General features: G+C 43.3%; 1 protein-coding gene across 1 annotated transcript in view; it reads left to right on the forward strand.

Annotated features, from left to right (window-relative positions):
* ENTPD6 (ectonucleoside triphosphate diphosphohydrolase 6 (putative)) overlaps positions 1 to 2,180 on the forward strand; it is a 12,653-nt gene that overhangs the window by 1,226 nt on the left and 9,247 nt on the right. Inside the window, exons 2-4 of the mRNA XM_008939709.1 lie at positions 1 to 76; positions 794 to 937; positions 2,057 to 2,132. The exon at positions 1 to 76 is cut by the window's left edge and continues 2 nt beyond it. Coding sequence (XP_008937957.1) covers positions 1 to 76; positions 794 to 937; positions 2,057 to 2,132 — 296 coding nt within the window. The remainder of the gene's footprint in view (positions 77 to 793; positions 938 to 2,056; positions 2,133 to 2,180) is intronic.

Genomic DNA, 2,180 nt, shown 5'->3' on the forward strand with positions numbered 1-2,180 from the left:
GACTCCCAAATTAACCCACGAGACGTTTAAAGCACTGAAGCCAGGTCTGTCTGCATATGCTGATGATGTGGAAAAGGTAATTTTGTCTCTGTTACTGTGAAAGCACATGCCCCAAACTCTCCTGGTTTTGATATGCCCTGCAAATCACATCTTGCTATATGCTGAACTGTCTTAGTTCATGGAAGTGTCTCCGAATGGTACAAGCCCACAATGAAAGTTGGTCAGCGTGCAGAGGAGCAGGGAGCAGAACGTGTCCAGTTCCACTTAGTGATGTTAATTTAGCACAGTGGATGTTTTTTTCCTATCTGCCCTAAGAATTTTGATGCACTTAAGAAAGTGACAAAAGAGCTGTGCTGGATTGGAGCAGTGCCTTCTCCAAAAGTGACTGGAATTCAAATCTCAGGAAAATAGTCTAAAAACCAGGACAAGTACTAAGTGAATCCTTTCCTGTCTCCCTAACCATCTGGTTTGCAGGTGTTTTGGGACTTCTGAGAGAGACTTACATCCAGCTCATAGTATTTTGCTGGCTCCACAGGCCTTCTTTTTTCCCAAGGACTTGTCATACTGCCTTTTGAATCTTTTGTAACCAAAACTTTCAGAGAGTTATATGTCCCTGTTTGAAAAAGTGACTCACTGTTTGTTTTTGATCTGTTGGTGGATAATCTTCATTGTATCTACCAGGTCTCATACTGTAGGAGGTGGTGAGAACTCCTCCTTGTCCTGACACCTTTTGATATTCATTCATCTCTGTTCCACATTTACAGTGGCCTTTTTTTGTTCTTTCTCCACTCAGAGTGCCCAGGGAATAAAAGATCTTCTGGAGGTGGCGAAGAAGGAAGTTCCCATGGAGCTGTGGAAGTTTACTCCTCTGGTCCTGAAAGCCACAGCTGGCCTACGGTTGCTGCCAGGAGAGAAAGCTCAGAAATTGCTGGATAAGGTATTTATCTTGTCTTTCGCTTTGCTTTCCAGGAATTTTAGAGCAAAGTGTCATCCCTTCTGTCTAAGGTACAGACTCCTTCATCATCATGTGCATGAGCCATTCCTATCATTCAACCCTGAAAGCAGTGCAGATCTCACATGGGGTTGGGGGGAGAAACTGTGTGAGTACAAGCACAGAGGAATGATGACAGTTCCAAAGAAGCCTGGAGATGACAGATAACAAGTGTAATGTCACCACAGGTTTTTTCCTTCCTGGGCGTGTTGGTGGTTTTGACCAGGATGCTGCTATTTTGAGAAAAGCTCTCTGCTCTTTGATTGGGCATGTTATCAGTCTGCTGCTGTGAGGTCGCTCCTTTATATTGATTTGAAATAATGTAAATTGTATTTATAGGCACATAGAGTATGTTTAATATTTTAACGTTTTGTTTATTTTTATAATATTTGATGTTCTAGACCTTCCTGCTGAGAAAATTTTATTAAGTGTGCACTAAGTGTACTTGTTTTCTAATCAATAATTAGAAGGAAGAAATGCGGTGTGGTTGGAAGCAATGCCATTTTTTGTTTGCTGCTGCCTGCAAGCTGGCCTGTTCTTCTCCATTCTGAGTTTTAGCTGAAAATGCTGCAGGTGTTACTTTGGAGGATTCTGGAAACACAGGGCTTTGCTTCCTCATGGAGGATGTAGTGTAGAGGGCCTCTAACAGCCAACAGCTCCTGTTAAAAATGCCCTTCCCTGGGACATTCCTGAAAGCCAGTGTCCATCTCCTGCCTCTCCAGTGCATATGTAATACTGTGTGGGTCACCAATTGCAGCCAAGTAAATGGAGTACCCTTCCCTACCCATGTCCATCTATTGTTAATGGCATTTCTGAGCATTTTTCATGCTTGAAAACCCACACATCCATCCCTGTTTCTGCACCAAACCCCAGAGCAAGTGTGGAAATGTCTGACCTTTTACATCAGTACCCACGGATGCTTGTTGGGCTCTTGAATTTCAAAGTGGGGAGCAGCAGTCAGGGTCTGGCTCTAGAACAGCATTTGTGTAACACTGAAGTTTTAAAAACGCTTGCTTTCCAGCTGAAAGAATATTTCTCTGAGTGTAGCTTTTATTTGAACTACAGGTGAAGGAGATTTTTCAGGCCTCGCCCTTCTTCGTGAGGGACGACTGCGTGTCGATAATGAATGGAACTGATGAAGGTGGGCTAACTTCTGGAGACCCTTTCTACAATCCTGGAGATTCCTGCT

The sequence above is a fragment of the Merops nubicus genome, unplaced genomic scaffold (assembly GCF_000691845.1).
Source record: "Merops nubicus isolate BGI_N331 unplaced genomic scaffold, ASM69184v1 scaffold50410, whole genome shotgun sequence".
Taxonomy (NCBI): domain Eukaryota; kingdom Metazoa; phylum Chordata; class Aves; order Coraciiformes; family Meropidae; genus Merops; species Merops nubicus.